General features: G+C 42.4%; 1 protein-coding gene across 9 annotated transcripts in view; it reads right to left on the reverse strand.

The window, feature by feature from the left end:
- Window positions 1-123: 123 nt before the first annotated feature.
- The window catches only part of cnot4.L (CCR4-NOT transcription complex subunit 4 L homeolog), a 42,029-nt gene continuing 25,204 nt past the window's right edge, over window positions 124-16,948 (reverse strand). Inside the window, exons 6-14 of one of the 9 annotated variants that reach the window (XM_041585870.1) lie at window positions 15,902-16,027; window positions 13,449-13,573; window positions 11,419-11,574; window positions 10,927-10,992; window positions 9,417-9,474; window positions 8,360-8,609; window positions 6,472-6,954; window positions 2,910-3,119; window positions 124-1,703 (exon numbers count right to left, since the gene is read on the reverse strand). In XM_041585870.1, the coding sequence (XP_041441804.1) occupies window positions 1,399-1,703; window positions 2,910-3,119; window positions 6,472-6,954; window positions 8,360-8,609; window positions 9,417-9,474; window positions 10,927-10,992; window positions 11,419-11,574; window positions 13,449-13,573; window positions 15,902-16,027 (1,779 nt within the window). In that variant the 3' untranslated portion in view covers window positions 124-1,398. Of the gene's footprint in view, window positions 1,704-2,909; window positions 3,120-6,471; window positions 6,955-8,359; window positions 8,610-9,416; window positions 9,475-10,926; window positions 10,993-11,418; window positions 11,575-13,439; window positions 13,574-15,901; window positions 16,028-16,948 lie in introns of all 9 variants that reach the window. The other 8 variants (XM_041585869.1, XM_041585874.1, XM_041585873.1 and 5 more) reach the window with 8 other exon arrangements.

The following is a 16,948-nucleotide window of genomic DNA, read 5'->3' on the forward strand; positions in this document are numbered from 1 at the left end:
CACTTTGGTTGGCCTTGGGGTGTCGCTAGGATTTCCTTTTCATTTTTAGGGGTTCGGATTCCAACTCTATTAGAAACGATTGACGGCCACGCTTGAGCACTCACACACACAAAACCCCACCAGTTTTATCATCAAGTTTTCTGTTTTATTTAAGATTTTAGTTTTCATTCTGAAGACAGAGGTACATTTTTCCGGCTTTGGGGTATTTGTTTTTTTTTAGCTTCGGGTTATAACCATGTTTATTCATTTGATTTCCCTCTCCCATTTTATTTGTTAGAACTTCTCCTCCTCCTCCCAATATTGAGATTATTCCAGTTCTGTGCAAGACTTCCGGAGACGGTGATGGTTTCGGCTGTGGGTCCAGGCAAAGGGTACGGAAGGGGTTGGGAGCTTTAGAAGATCGCAGGCCGCTAATGTTGTCCATAGACATCAAAGCTTTTCCAGGACCAATTTGTATAATCAGGAACGGCCAAAAAAACATGAGTTTACAAACCTGACCCGAAATTCATGGAACTTTAGAAGCAGAGACCAGGTAACTACTCAAAAATATGTCCCAACTCTGGATGGCATTAGGATCAATATGGCAGCTCTTCAGTAGTACCTCAAATAAATGGTTGGCCTACTGCTCAACGTGTGCAAAACAATCGACAACAAAAAAAAAAAGAAGAAGTTGGTGAATTGAAGGAAACGACTGCCGTATCGGCACATCGTTTCCACCCCTTTGGCTTTGAAAAAGAGGAGGGTTTAAATGATATGTGAATAAATCCAGCCCCTTTGGTCCGGAAAAATGACATAAAGGAGCGTCGGCCTCTTTGAACCTACGGAAAAAAAAAAACGAGGAGGGGAAACCAAAAATATTTCAATCAGTTGGTGCTAATTGGCACCATAGAGAAGCGCGTTGCTTACGGATCACATTCGATTTCTACTTCTTTGTCCCTAACGATTGTATCATTGGCTAGTTCTCCGAGCGTCGTCCAATCACAAAGACGTTAAGCTTAATTCTGGCTTTTAAGAAACAAAAACATTTCATGCAGCAAACTGAAATTAGTCGCTGTCCAAGCCGAAATTTGGTTCCACTCTCCTCTTTTTTTTTTCTTTTATATCGCCTGTTAGAAATTCATTTGTTTCGTGATTCGAGGGAAGATCAGTTGCGGGTTGTCGTGGCAACGGTTGACGGACAGTTCATTAAAATCAGGTTGTCACCGCAGTAATTAGGGGATAGTCTTGGCGTGCCGAGCTTCGAGGGAGGGCGTCGGCTCGGAAACCAAGATTCCTGAAATACATTGGAAAGGGATTGGAGGAGAAGGGCGGTATGAGAGGGGGGAAAAACACGGAGGACTGAATTTTTGGACTGAGGAGTCAGGGGCCAATTCCCAAAGATCTAACTGTTCCTTAGATTTAATGACGGTCCAGGGCGGAGCTCTGTAGTAGATCTGTAGGTGTTTTGGTTGGGGGTCTGAAAGCTGTCTGGAAGCCGGGTGGTGGGGAGTGGAAACTGGCTGGATTTGATGGGGGAGGGTAAGGGCTCCAGTTGCCTCTGTGTAGGGGTATCTGTGCGCTGAAGAGGTTATTGTGTGGGTGGTGGGGGGGTAGGGAACTGCTGGGGCCGTCCATCTCTGTGAGGGCTTGCAGTGATTTTAACCAGTGGGGTGGATTGTCATCTTGTAAAGACTCTAAACCATTTCCTGTGGATGATGGGATGCCTGCGGGGGGCAGAAAGAGAACAGAATTACAAATGGACATAGATCCTCCTCTGGTGGCCATGTTTATTAGGTGCCATTGAACGAAGAACTAAAAGCTCAAATAAAAGTCTACAAATGCAACAGACCCAGGCCCTTTGGCAGTGAAGATCTGTCCCCGGCTGCCTGTAGAACTCATCAGAATCACCGGCTCCATGACACTTAAACCCCACGACTTCCGTGCAAGTTGACGGCCGAGCCCTGTCAGAAGAGGCACCGGGTCATTTGACTCGAACAGAATCCAAAGTATTTAAGTGTCATGGCGCCGGGCACTTTTGCACTGCGCGCGTCTTGTCTAGTAACCACATCTTGAAGTCCACGATGCCTGACCAATATTTAAACAGGTTTGAGGAAAGGGCGATGGTCTGCCAATTCCAGGTCTGACATGGACATCTGGAGAAAGGTTGGCTGCAATAAGTCTATAAAGATGCCACAAGATGAGTGGAAGCTAAACCACAATCATAGCACTAAGGGTAGATAAACCTACCAATAATCTAACTCTCCGACCCTTGTTGGTCCATTGTCCACACATCATTGCACAGAAACCTTGGCGCCTGTCCCTCAAACCATTCATTAGCTCACCGTATAAGCTTTTTAACCATTCATGAAGTTTCAAGACTCTTCAAACCCAATGGGAAAACCATTTATGGGGACAAAGTTACAAACCCCGAAATTAGTGGTCAACGACAACCATCCAATAACCTGCATGAAGGCAACCCTTGGTCTCCAAAGCATAGCATAAACAAAGATGGCGCAAGGCAGGAGAACAAATGTGGAGTATGTCTTGGAAGGTCACGAGATAATATTTTCGCCGTTTTGCAGACACCGGGTTATTGTTGGTCTATCGTACCTCCAGGACTGGAGAGTCGGGGGATTTATATCAGGTTGTGTGTGTTAGTGTCATTGCAGATGCTGACTAATGGACAGATACTCATATAATCTTCTATAGGTGGTTCTCCAGGGGCCTCAATGCATGGCATACCCCAAAAGCCCCAAGATGTCCATACGCAGGCAAATCTAGTTAATTAATCAGCATGAAGAGATGCTTATGAGCAGATCTTTCCATGTATGGTCAGCTTTAGGCTGATAGGGAGGCTCAGCAGGATGGTTGGTGTTTTGGTTGCCATGACCGAGCAGCCAGGGAAGGCAAAATGAGCGAGAAATGATTACCTGAGATAATGGCGGGATCCATCCAGCGGCCAGAGCTGTCCCAGTTCAAGCTGTTGGTGGTGGCAGTGTTGGACGTTGGTGCACTGTGGGTGGCGTTGGGGGTAGAAGCATTGGAAAGCCCGCCAAAGTTGATGTTAATGTTGGGTAGAAGTGCCTTTAGCCCGTCCTGCCATTCCTTCATATTTAAACCCTCTATTGAATTGCTGTGGTCTGGGAAGTTTGCCAAAATAAAATAAATTAATTAATTAAAAAAAGAAAGAAAAAAAAAATATTAAAAATTGATGTTAGAGTTTTCTTTTTAGGGTCAATTTATTCTTTGAAAGAGTCATGCTTTTTTTTTTTTTTTTCTGCCTCTGCGGAGGCTGGAGGTTTCTTATTGAACCAACACTTCTGCCGCCCTATGGGAAAGGTGGGCACTTTTCTGCCAGATCTTAGAAAAGGTCACCTCCCATTGGCTTATTTAGGGGCCACGTGTTGGCATATTTAGGGCCTCGTTGGGAAGGAACATTAAGAAATGAAAAATAAAGCAAAAGAATTACCCATATGTAAACCTATAATATTAGTGATGCACTGAACCCTAACCCCCAATGCTCAGCTCTTTTTGATGGCCAAGTGTTGTGTCCCACCCCTTCCTATACTTTTGTTCTGTTAATTCAATCAAGAGATTGGCTTAAAGATCTAATACATTGTAGTAGGGTTTAGCGAGCAATCTTTAAATATATAGAAACCCCAAAACTAGGGCAAATTCAGACCTTCAAAGGCGGTGCAGTGAATATCAGTGGGTAATCTGTGACACGGTTGATGGGAAATGTTGAGAGTTGACGTTAGAAATGGCAGCAGGTCAGTGTAGTGGGGACCTTGTATTCGGTACGTTCTGTACAGGACTGGGGAAAGTAAACCATGACCCCTTGATGGGAGTTAAAAAACCTTATTACGTTGAAATAAAAACATATTGACCAAGGTAAGTGATTTTAGCAGAAAAACAATAGGCGTGGTCTGCCTTTCAATTGAAGGATCTAAGTTATGTTGAAGGACCTTCTCCTTGGTCTGATTAAGAGCAAGGAGTCATCGGGGGGGTTGCAGAACATTTTGGGTCTACAAATGACATGTAAATGGTCTTTGGTCCATAAAAATTCAGCCTTCCTTTCTAACGGAAGCAAAGCAATTATCAAGGAAACATGGTGGGGTTGGAGAAGATCATTGACCTGGTGTACAGATGGCTAGACTTGGTTGGACAGAGGGTTAGCATAATGGGGCTGCCAATGGGAATTTGCTGGGTCCTAATGAGCTGAAGTCGGCCATAAAGAGAGCGATCACGTGTACGCTGAGTGGACAATCCCAACCGATACCTTTGTAACATACAGTTGGTTGGAAAAGTTCCTCGGCCGCCATGTTGGACTGTTGGCTGATGAGGATGTGCGCAATATGATGGGGCTCTAAAAATACATGATAATAATAATAATAAAAGGAGGAGCCACAGCTCCTCTTCACTTCCAGCTGTTGACCTGACGGAATGACAGAAAGTTGGTCCTACTGTGTATGGCTACTAACCTGCTATCTGTCGGATACCGATGAGTACTGGCTAGTGTGCATCTATTTATTTGGGGCTGCTGATGTGAAGGGAAACAACAGATTTTAGATGTGTGCATAGGTGGAAAATATATATTTTTGGCATTTTTTTTTTAATCAGCACCTGCTTTCAAATTATATCCCACCCAGGGGTAGAAGCAAGCGTGAATGTGTTATTCCCTCACATCTATGTAAGGGATACATACTCCACATTTATTCCCAACACAAACTGCAAACATGGAACTGGAACTGTTCCCTTAGGTGGAGGCGGGTCATGGTATTGACGACTCACACAGGCTGAGCGAGGATGCTGGGAGATTAACAGACACTCTATCAGGGAAAAAGTAGAAGCAGCTTCTAAGCCAAGTCCAACATTCAGGACAACAAAGGTGGAGCAGAATGGCCGCTGTAAGGGTCAGAGCACACAGGCAGATTCAGGCAGGGGAGGGAGTTCGGGGAAAATAGTCGCCCCAAAGAAGAGGAAATTTGTCGCCCTGACCCTAAAGGGGAAGATCACGTTATCTCAAACAAGCAGCAATATGGTAATTACCCTAGAAACCCAGCTAAGAAAGGTGGATAATAGAGGTGACCCTGCTGCTGACAGTTTTGGGGCTACTAAACGTCTGGGTCACATATTTTGCCGGCCAGAATGCCCAAAATGAGTCTCATACAATTTCAATGCAGCCACAAGCCATGTCTTTGGTTTCCCTTTCCCTCGATCCGCCACAGCCTGATTCATCAGCACATTGCTTGACCACACTTACGTAAAGCCCCATTGGGAGGGCAGTTTGCACAACTGATTTAACAAATTATGGAAAATCTGTCCGGCAATGCCGCGTCTCAATGGTCACCTGCCCCAAAAGGTACAGTGATATATATAAATATATATATATATATATATATATAATACACAAAAGCCATGAATATCCTGTAAATGATATCCTTATAAACGGTGAGTAGTGATGTCATCAGTTATAAACGGTGAGTAGTGATGTCATTTCTGTCACATGACTCGCTAAAATTTGTGTATTATAATAAATAAAGTACCCCCAGTTGTAAAATATGAGGATATTAGAAGTTACCTCGGAGTTCCATGAACTGTATAAAAACACTCGGCCTTCGGCCTCGTGTTTTTATATGGTTATGAAACTCCTCGGTAACTAATAATATCCTTATATTTTACAAGAGGGGGTACTTTATTCACTATATAATCCACAAGAGCCATGAATATCCTGTAAATTATACCCTTATAAACGGTGACTAGTGATGTCATCAGTTACAAATGGTGAGCAGTGATGTCATTTTTGACTCACTAAAACTTATGTATTATAATAAATAAAGTCCCCCTTGTTGGAAAATATGAGGATATTAGACGTAACCTTGGAGTTCCATGACCTGTATAAATTCATATGGTCATGGAACTGCTCGGCGACTTATAATATCCTAACATTTTACAAGAGGGGGTACTTTATTCACTATATAATACACAAGAGCCATGAATATCCTGTAAATCATATGCTTAAAAACGGTGACTAGTGATGTCATCGGTTACAAATGGTGAGTAGTGATGTCATTTTTGACTCACTAAAACTTGTGTATTATAATAAATAAAGTACCCCTTGTTGGAAAATATGAGGATATTAGAAGTAACCTTGGAGTTCCATGACCTAAACGGTCATCGGTTATAATCGGAGCTTAGTGATGTCATTTCTGTCACGTGACTCCCTGAAACTTGTGTATTATAATAACTCGGCGTTCCATGAGGAACTCTGAGCCTCGTACTTTTACATGGTCATGGAACTCCGCGGTAACTTATAATATCCTTATACTTTATTCACTATATCTCTAAGACCACAAGGCCAAAAAGTGCCCTTACCTGAATTCAACCCGCCTGGTTGTGGTTAGATCAGAAACATTTCGGCATGCAATTTATGGATAGTGTGCAAGAGCGCAACCATATTCCTTTGCAAAGTGGGTGCTTGAGCCAACCTACCTGCTACAGTGATGCCTCCTAGGCCTGTGTTGTGCTGAGGGGGATGTGACAAGTCCAAGTAATTACTGTTTGTTGGGTTTGCCGTGTGATTCAAGTGCATGATGTTATTGCGTGGAAAGGCCATCCAGGGATACCGTGCTGCCTGCCCAGGAAAACTGAACGAATTGTAAACGGCTCTGTGTTGAAAGGGTGGGAACCTCTGAGGCAAAACTGAGAAGGTGCTGGAGATGGAGTTGGAGTTGGTGGTGGGATGGAGGAAGCCCAAGCTGGGGCCTTTGGGGGCGAGGTGAGGATTCGGGTTCTGAACGGACGTGGGTGAAAGGGAGGGCTGATCTTGGACAGACAGTTCTTTCTCGATCAAGTCTGCTAAGGCTTTGCGGGTGATATCGAAGGGGTCGAAACCCAGGTCATCCTCTTGCTGTTTAGACGAGCCAAAGCCGAAGGCCGCTTGCCAGTCTGTAGAGGACGACACGGGAATCGTTTCTGCGGAAAGATGAGACAGTGGCAGTTGTGAAACCAACGATACAATATTTCTAGGTATTATATTCAGGGATACACCAAATAGGGATGCACCGGATCCACGATTCGCTTCGGGATTCTGCCATTTTCAGCATGATTCGGCCGAATCCTTCTGCCAGGTCGAACCGAATCCTAGTTTGCATATGCAAATTAGGAGTATGGAAGGAAATCGCGTGACTTTTTGTCACAAACCAAGGAAGTAAAAAATGTTTTCCCCTTCGCATATGCAAATTAGGATTCAGATTCGGTATCTGGCCGAATCTTTCACAAAGGAATTAGGGGTTCGGCCAAATCCAAAATAGTGGATTCGGTGCAACCCTAACACTAAATCCAGGATTCAGTTTGGGATTTAGCCTTTTCTAGCAGGATTTGACCGAATCCTTGTGCCTGGCTGATCCGACTCCTAATTTGCATATTTAAGTGACGGGCGGGAAGGGGAAATCACACGGTTTTTCATCACAAAACAAGGAAGTGCAAAAAAAATTTTTTTCCACTTTTTCCTTTCCTGCCACTAATTTGCATATGTAAATTAGGATTTGGTTCAGAATCTTTCACAAAGAATTCTGGGATCCGGCCGAATCCCAAATAGTAGATTCCATGCATCCTTAATTCTATTAATATTTGAAAATGAACTCTTATTTTTTTATTATTGTTGATATTACTTCTAAAATTTTCATTACAGGTATGGGATCCATTATCCAGACAGCTCTGAATTACGGGAAGACCTTCGCCAATAGACTCCATTTTATCCAAATTTTTACAAATGATTTCCCTTTTCGGTGTAATAATAATAAAACAGTTGCTTGTACTTGATCCCAACTAAGATATAATTAATCCTTATTGGAGGCAAAACCAGCCTATTGGGTTTATTTAATGTTTATATGATTTTCTAGTAGACTTAAGGTATGAAGATCCAAATTACGGAAAGATCCTTTATCTGGAAAACCCCAGATCCCAAGTATTCTTGACAACAGGTCCCATAACAGTACTTATATTAATATTTTATATATATATATATATATATATATATATATATATATATATATATATATATATATATATATATATATATATACACACATATACATATATATTTTTTTTTTCATTTGAAACATTTTGATATTGCTTACATTTAGTTGTATTTATAGTTCATATAAATATCTTTTACATTTATATTATTTTTAACATTTTTTTATATTTATAGTGCTAAATTTGATACATAACCTATTCTTTTTAATATATTTCATATATATGTTACATTTATATTCTTGTGAATATATTTATCTGCATATTCTAGGAGAACCTGACTGCATTATAATTATATAATTTTTGGGGCAATTTACCCTTTAGACAAAACACCATCACGCACCTGATGTGAAGAGACTCTGTGGTTCTGGAGCTGTTGGCCACTCGCTGGACGTCTGTGGGGAACTGGGAAAGGGAGGGAGGCCGCTGGGGATGGGATTTGGGTGCCGGAAATTGTCCGAGAACAAAGACTGTGATTCTGACATGGCGTCTTCAAATGGAGACCGTGCGCTGTGATTGGCTGAGCTGATAGGGACAGAGGGATTTGGCTTAGATAATCCTGGCGGTGGTGACGGCGAATCGCTTGTTAATATCTGAAAAATCAAGAAGAAGGGAGTTATATTAATAGAAGTGGGGTCTAGCATGAAGGCCAGTTAGGGGGAGATTTGGGGTGAGTGCTTATTTGTACCCTGGGTACCCCTGGAACTATAGCAGGGTGACTGTTACCCCAATGTTTCTATATATCTGTAACCTTGTTATGAGCTAAGGGGGCCCAGTCTGAAGGTCAGTTAGGGAGAGATTTGGGGTGAGTGCTTATTTGTACCCTGGGTACCCCTGGAACTATAGCAGGGTGACACCCCAATGTTTCTATATATCTGTAACCTTGTTATGAGCTAAGGGGGTCCAGTCTGAAGGTCAGTTAGGGGGAGATTTGGGGTGAGTGATTATTTGTGCCCTGGGTACCCCTGGAACTATAGCAGGGTGACACCCCAATGTTTCTATATATCTGTAACCTTGTTATGAGCTAAGGGGGCCCAGTCTGAAGGTCAGTTAGAGGGAGATTTGGGGTGAGTGCTTATTTGTGCCCTGGGTACCCCTGGAACTATAGCAGGGTGACACCCCAATGTTTCTATATATCTGTAACCTTGTTATGAGCTAAGAGGGCCCAGTCTGAAGGTCAGTTAGGGGGAGATTTTGGGCGGGTGTTTATTTGTACCTTGCATATCAGAGCTTCTGGGAGATGTAGAATAAGAACAACTGCTGCATATTTAGCACCCTGGTCAAATACTAAAATGCATGATGTAATTTCTGACCAGAACTAGCCCTGCTCCCCAGATAAAGGACCATCTGCAATCTGACAGTGTCCCATTATTCAGCAAACACACCAAGAATTTCCGTACCTGTTGCATGTTATCTCCGTTGCCTATACTTAACGACTCTGAAGATTTGTCGACGGAACTAAAAGAAGGAAAGATACATTAATGAAGCGATGTAGATCTTTAGCGTTTTGATTATTACATTTGGGGAAAAAAATTAAATCTGAATTTAAAGGGCCAGTACACACAAAAACAAGGGGTAAAAAACAATAAAAAATGATGCAAGCGCCATTTTGGTTGGGGCACTCCAGTAGCATCAATGTGCAAGTGCAACTGCTTCTGTTATTTCAGGTATTTCCTTATGGCACTTAAGTATTGTATCTGCATTTTTGGGTGTTTCAGCCTTTCCCAGTGTTAGCATCTTTCTAAAAACCCCAATGTGCTTCTCATAAGGAACTGACCACAGGGTTAATGGGTCAATTCTGCCCTGAATCAGTTTATAGCTATAGCTGTATGGAGATTAAGGAATATCCTCTCCATTAGAGACAGTAAACTGTGGAAGTGGCATTTAGAAGAAAAGTCCACCAAAAAGTGGCATCTGAGCCACCGATTAAAACACATACCATATACAAGGAAAGAAAAAGCCCCAAACGCAAATAAAACTGAAAAAAAACAAAAAAACTCCTAGAAGGAAGTTGAACGTTGATGGAACCATTTGGCCGAATTTTCACATAATCAATAAAAAGGGAACTTGGTTCCATCGAGCACCATGAATGAAGGCAAAACGTTGAGCGTTACGAGTTGGGTCAATCGGAAAAACCAAAAGGGATCATGGATGAGTATCTATAGACATCAAGAGGCGCGGGAAACAGGGAAAAGTCCAAATAAATCTGTCTTGACAACTATGTCATCGGAAGGGAAAGGCCTTGATGAAGAGGAGAAGAGATTGTTTTCAATGAGCAAGCAATGGGTGATTGAGGAAGGGTGCAGATGGCACATTACAGTCACAGGGTGATGTTTGGTTTGACATTTGGGTCAAATGTTCACTAGTTGACCTCCCAGAGTGGACTCCTAAGCTTCCGAAGATATCTCTTGTTGTCCAAATTCATTTTACCTTAGCAGCCACTCCAATATCCGGAGAGCCAAGAGTTCTACCTTCCAAAGAAAATATACCCCCCCCCTTCAGACATTTAGTTGGGGTTATGCATAAAAGGTGCATCGACATGATCTTGGCTTCCAAAAGTTCATACGGTACACTTAAATTGAACGTTACCATTCCCGAGCCCCCTATAGGCTCACAGTGTCATGCAACCCCTCTTCAACTTGTTCCACTGTGAAGTGATGGATTCTTGGAACTGAAGTCCCTCTGAGGATGGGCTCATAGATTCTTTCAAAAGCAGAGAGACTTCAAGTCCCAGAATCCAACACCTCACAATGGATAGCAAGACACTGTGAGCCTAAGGGGGTTGGATATGACTACAAGTCAGGGGTTTTATTCCTGAAATTGTTTTAAAAAGAAGGATTAAATGAGAAATAAACCACCCATTCCACCCTCCGACAAGGTACAAGACCTGCAATTGACACATCCACGTACCTTGTATCGTCCTCTATCACACTGCTAAAATTGGCAACATTGTGTTCAGCGGATTCCCAAAACAGCCTAAAATTTGTGAAAAATGTAATGTTTTAAGAAGCACAAAGGAAAGGGGGAGGGGGAACGCTTACATTTTGAGATGAGCTAATGAAAAGGAAGTAGATATCAAGGGGAAAAGGACAAGTTCCTGTAGGAAGTCGTTCATGAAGGACTTAAAGAGTGGAGAGAGAACTAGGGGTTTGGTAAAAACTCTCCAACAGGGATCCTTCAACGTGAGACCCTGACCACCCACCTTCCCATTGGCAGCGGTTGGCTGTTGGTAGTTATAGTTTACCAACGCCTATTGGTGTTGTAGGGGACTGAGACGAGGAGCAAAAAGCAGTATTAGATGTAAGAGGGAGATGTCAACACAAGTCGTAGGGGAGAGGAATCAATGGAACAAGGCGAGGATCGAGAGTGAACCACCTAAATGCCGAGAGGCAGTTCAATTACCCAAAGTCTGAGTCGGGACCGTCCGGAGTCATGTGGCCAGGATCTAGGCCATTGTCTAAAATAGGAGGCGACTTCCTGTGCTCCAGTCCAAGGCCATTGGCTGATCTGTTTAAGTTCTGCAAGGACGGCCAGGCGTCTTTGTTATTACTGTTGGGTCTAGAAGAAGGACATGACAGACGGACACAAAATATAAAAAACAAAACAAAAAAGAGAAAAATAAAAAGCTATGAAGGAACAAAGTGAAATCTGCAGTCAAGGCCGAAATAAATGGATTAAAAAAAAAAGATAAAGGAAAAGTCGAACCAGGGACAAGCAAGACCTGGAGAGACGTCCTCAGAATGGAAGTCAACCTTTCAGCAAATGATGGAATTTTAAAACTAGAATGTTTAGGAAATTAGATGAAACGGTATAAAAAGGAACCAATAAGAAATGGTCCTAGAGGAACTTAACAACGTTCAACTTCCTCCTAAGGAGTAACGAATATCAGAACAAAGCTTAGATCCCATTGGAAGACATGTAACGAGCAATAGACATTCAATCCTCGTTAGAAGAGCTTTAAAGTTCAGGCCAAACGATTACAATCGTTCAACAAATACCGGCAAGGTTTTACTCTACAAAGACCTTTCCTGCAGTTGGAAGAACGTTGTATCATCACACAACAGAAAGTAAATCATCTTCTAGATCCTTGTTTTTCTCTGCAAACTCTCAACAGGTGGACGGTGGGAATTCCTCCGAGTTCTGCTTATGCTTTGAGATTTCCAATAGGCTTTTCAGTCTTCCTACACAGTTACTACAACTCGGTACAATGATATGCTGATATACATAGGAACCGTAGTCCTAGGACCTTCATTAGAAGGACTTCCCAGGAACCAACGGCCTTGGGTTCTCCTATTTCTACGTAGATCTAGACTGGCAAGCTCTGGGAGAGGAACGTCCTTATTCCCTGGTGTTTTTGATGACTTGTTGGTACAGGGAGCAAACATTGGGAATTTTTGTGAAATATTTTTTTAAAAACTCCTCGAAACTAAAGGCGGTTAAAACCTTGGACAATGGTCTAAGGATTGAGTTTGGCACATCACACCGTCTTCATATCAGGCGGGGAAATCGCTAAATTCAATAAAAGACGACACAAGAGAATAACGTTTGCCCAGGTGCAGTTACCCACAGCAGCCAATCAGCAGCTAGCATTTAATGGACACTGCTTTCTTATTGGTTGTTAAGAGTTTTAAGCTGCAGTGCAAAATGAGTGTCTTTTCTTACATATAAGGGGGGTATTGTTCATATTAGGGACGCACCGAATCCAGGATTCTGCCTTTTTCAGCAGGATTCGGCCGAATCCTTCTGCCTGGTCCAACCGAATCCGAATCTGCATATGCAAATTAGGGGTGGGGAGGGAAATCATGTGACTTTTTGTCACAAAACAAGGAAGTAAAAATGTTTTCCCCTTCCTACCCCTAATTTGCATATGAAGATTAGGATTCGGTTGGGCCGAATCTTTTGCGAATGATTCGGCCGAATCTAAAATAGTAGATTCGGTGCATCCTAGCTCATATACAGTATTAAAGTGCACAGCAAAGAACAAGCTATGTGACTGTCTATTTAGGAAGAACTGTTTGGACCCGTTACCCAATAAAACCCAAAAAACAGCCCAATGGCCGTCATGAAGCTGGAAGTGCAGTCTTCATACCCAAGACATAATTCGAACCCCCCCCCCCATTCAAGGTTGAGCCAAGTAAATTCAGCCCTGGCTTTCATAAAGTATCACTGGATCGGACCCACTCGAATAATATCTGCATCACATGACCGCTTTGGCCAATGAAAACATGAACGCAGAAGAAATTACTGGGATAAAGTTGGACCCTGTATTTAAATATACAGATTTTAAAGCAGCATTTTGCTAGAAAGAATAACACACAGGATTTTAGCAGAACCTTATTTTTATTCCCTCTTTCTCTACCGGGTTTCGAACCCCCCGAAGCTATGGAAAGGGAAGGGGAAGGGCTGCTACTGCCTGTACTTACACATCATACCTCTGTAGCGCTGTCACTTTGTTCTTGTTTTTGTCCACTGTACCCGTAGATATCTGCAAGAAGTTTGGATTTAATTTGTAGAGATCTTGTAGCAGCTTCTGTTCGTATTCCTGATGTTTCCCTGCCTGGAAAGCGCAAAGAATTTACTATTACAACACAGAGTCCAAGATGTTGGGTCAAAAGCAACAAAAATAGGAGATATTCCACCAAAAACTCTTTCTGACTCTGAAATAATGTAGCAGCAGTAATGGAAAGTGCTCGGCTCATGCCAGCCATTGGTTCATTATTATATTTAAATCCCATTAGGCAGTCACAGGGTTAATCATTCAGCAACAGGGAAGCTGATGGACCCAGAAGTATTATAAGGGATAATGTAGCCCCTACTGTAAATGATAAGGATATTAGAAGTCACTGAGGGGTTGTTCTGTGACCATATAAAGACACAAGGCTGCAGGCTGAGTTATACAGGGAACTCTGAGTATCACTCATGTATTATAAGGGATAATGTACCCCCTACTGTAAATGATAAGGATATTAGAAGTCACTGAGGGGTTGTTCTGTGACCATATAAAGACACAAGGCTGCAGGCTGAGTTATACAGGGAACTCTGAGTATCACTCATGTATTATAAGGGATAATGTACCCCCTACTGTAAATGTTAAGGATATTAGAAGTCACTGAGGGGTTGTTCTGTGACCATATAAAGGCACAAGGCTGCAGGCTGAGTTATACAGGGAACTCTGAGTATCACTCATGTATTATAAGGGATAATGTACCCCCTACTGTAAATGATAAGGATATTGGAAGTCACTGAGGGGTTGTTCTGTGACCATATAAAGACACAAGGCTGCAGGCTGAGTTATACAGGGAACTCGGAGTATCACTCATGTATTATAAGGGATAATGTACCCCCTACTGTAAATGATAAGGATATTAGAAGTCACTGAGGGGTTGTTCTGTGACCATATAAAGGCACAAGGCTGCAGGCTGAGTTATACAGGGAACTCTGAGTATTACTCATGTATTATAAGGGATAATCTACCCCCTACTGTAAATGATAAGGATATTGGAAGTCACTGAGGGGTTGTTCTGTGACCATATAAAGACACAAGGCTGCAGGCTGAGTTATACAGGGAACTCTGAGTATCACTCATGTATTATAAGGGATAATGTACCCCCTACTGTAAATGATAAGGATATTAGAAGTCACTGAGGGGTTGTTCTGTGACCATATAAAGGCACAAGGCTGCAGGCTGAGTTATACAGGGAACTCTGAGTATCACTCATGTATTATAAGGGATAATGTACCCCCTACTGTAAATGATAAGGATATTAGAAGTCACTGAGGGGTTGTTCTGTGACCATATAAAGACACAAGGCTGCAGGCTGAGTTATACAGGGAACTCGGAGTATCACTCATGTATTATAAGGGATAATGTACCCCCTACTGTAAATGATAAGGATATTAGAAGTCACTGAGGGGTTGTTCTGTGACCATATAAAGGCACAAGGCTGCAGGCTGAGTTATACAGGGAACTCTGAGTATTACTCATGTATTATAAGGGATAATCTACCCCCTACTGTAAATGATAAGGATATTGGAAGTCACTGAGGGGTTGTTCTGTGACCATATAAAGACACAAGGCTGCAGGCTGAGTTATACAGGGAACTCTGAGTATCACTCATGTATTATAAGGGATAATGTACCCCCTACTGTAAATGATAAGGATATTAGAAGTCACTGAGGGGTTGTTCTGTGACCATATAAAGGCACAAGGCTGCAGGCTGAGTTATACAGGGAACTCTGAGTATCACTCATGTATTATAAGGGATAATGTACCCCTACTGTAAATGATAAGGATATTAGAAGTCACTGAGGGGTTGTTCTGTGACCATATAAAGGCACAAGGCTGCAGGCTGAGTTATACAGGGAACTCTGAGTATCACTCATGTATTATAAGGGATAATGTACCCCCTACTGTAAGCTATCTTGATTCAGTTAAAGGCAGAGGCATATAATATACTAATCTATGGAAGGCAAAGTATTGTCTTGTAATTAAATGAGAATGAGACAATACAGACAGAGGCATTTGATGAATGTTAGCTGCAGGTCTATGTTGCTATAAATGGATCACTAAACAAACACATGGCGTATTCCTTTGGACCCCACCAAATGCTGGACCATTTGCTCCTCCGTCCCAGTTCCTAAATTACTCTTAAAACAATCAGCCGTTTTCCGGGCCTCTGCTACATTGTTTCAGCAGTCAGAACCAGCAGTGCAGAGAATGTAAAGAGATGCTGCTTTCAATTGCAGCAGCATTTATACCTAACGTTAAAGAACAAGGAAACCCTGATTCACTGTTTTTTTTTTTCTGGGTGCTTCTTTTTATGAAAAAAAAAAATTGCACCGGCCCAGTATAAAAAATAAAAAAATAAAAATGTGCTTTTCTCACCTGCATTTCCTCTTTTGTGAAACTCGCCGCCTCGTCCCCCAATTCGTGCAGATACATACAGTCTGGCTTTGGACACTGCATATTTTTTAAGAAGTAGCTGCAGTACTTTGTCGTTCCTAACGACGCCTGCAAGATAGAAGAGATAAATGTTCTCAGGAAGGAGCCATTTCTGCTTATAGGTCGGTTTCTATTTCCTACTGGTTGTTTTGCTATAAATGGAACGATTAAAGGGTCCAAAAATGCTAAGAATGAAAATTAACAGAGTCCTCGTCTGAGCACAAGTGCAATTCAGAGATATTAGCAGTTTTAGACGGCTAATACCACAACAGCCTTTCTGTTGAACAACTCTCTTTAAGAGATGCACTGAATCCACTAGTGATATGCGGGGTGACTCGATACCTGTGGGTCGGCGGGTTCGTGCCAACCTTACACACTCCTTTCTGGGTCGCGGGCAGGTGCAGGTTCAGCTTTTCTTACTGCTCTCCCCGCCCGACCTTCTAAATGCCAGTTTCTGACTTCCAGATTGAGTTTTGTAGACGCACACCTCTTGCCACGCCCCCTTTGTGACATCATCAGTGGGGCGGGTCTATAAAAGAGACCCGGAAAGTCGGGCTCGGGGTCAGGAAAAGCCCGACCCGCACATCATCAGAATCCACTATTTGGGATTCGGCCGAATCCTACATGAAAGATTCGGGCGAATACTGAACCCTATTTTGCATATGCAGGTTAGGGAAGGCAAAGGAAAAAGTGGGGGAAAAAATATTTTACTTCCTTGTTTTGGGACGAAAAATCATGTGATTTCCCCTCCTGGCCCTAATCTGAATAACCAAATTAGGATTCGACCGAATTCTGAATCCTGCTGAAAACGGGTTGGGAACATCAAGACTCTTTTATAGAAGCACACTGATTCAAAGAGAAATAAAGAGCAACAAAGGCTACTGATGATAGACCTATATTTATGCCTCCTGCATTAGCCACAGCCCTTTAGCAGGGAAGATCTGTGCCTCTGAAGATGCCCCAGTAGCTCCTCGTCATCTTCTGTTGATT

This window comes from Xenopus laevis, chromosome 3L (genome assembly GCF_017654675.1).
Source record: "Xenopus laevis strain J_2021 chromosome 3L, Xenopus_laevis_v10.1, whole genome shotgun sequence".
In the NCBI taxonomy this organism is placed as follows: Eukaryota; Metazoa; Chordata; class Amphibia; order Anura; family Pipidae; genus Xenopus; species Xenopus laevis.